Source organism: Arachis ipaensis, unplaced genomic scaffold (genome assembly GCF_000816755.2).
Source record: "Arachis ipaensis cultivar K30076 unplaced genomic scaffold, Araip1.1 Aipa1485, whole genome shotgun sequence".
In the NCBI taxonomy this organism is placed as follows: Eukaryota; Viridiplantae; Streptophyta; class Magnoliopsida; order Fabales; family Fabaceae; genus Arachis; species Arachis ipaensis.
This window is the reverse complement of record NW_015496025.1, coordinates 5,970-6,366: the sequence shown is the minus strand read 5'-3', so window position 1 is coordinate 6,366 and position 397 is coordinate 5,970. Positions and strand designations below refer to the sequence as shown.

General features: G+C 37.8%; 1 protein-coding gene across 1 annotated transcript; it reads left to right on the top strand.

Moving 5' to 3' along the window:
* Positions 1–17: 17 nt before the first annotated feature.
* LOC107624675 (inositol transporter 1-like) lies at positions 18–338 on the top strand (the record flags this gene model as incomplete). Its single annotated transcript, XM_016327131.1, has 1 exon — positions 18–338. A coding segment is annotated over exon 1 (321 nt), but the record flags the coding sequence as incomplete, so codon positions are not given.
* Between the last annotated feature and the right edge of the window lie 59 nt (positions 339–397).

Here is a 397-nt window from a genome sequence, read left to right as displayed (position 1 = left end):
AGGAGATAATTGTTAGCATGGCCTTGGTTGGAGCAATTTTTGGCGCCGCCATAGGTGGTTACATTAACGATGTCTTCGGACGTAGGATTGCTACAATCATAGCAGATCTTAGTTTTATCATTGGATCAGTGATAATGGCTCTGGCACCAAATCCTATGCTTATCATAGTGGGCCGTTTTTTAGTTGGCTTGGGTGTTGGTTTTGCCTCCATTACTGCTCCTTTATATATTGCGGAAGTATCACCGTCAGAAATAAGAGGAGGATTAGTTAGTGCCAATTGTCTTATGATTACTGGTGGTCAATTTCTTTCCTATGTCATCAATTACGGCTTGACAAGAGTAAGCTTCACTAACTTGCTAATTAACTAATATATACATATATATATATATATATATAT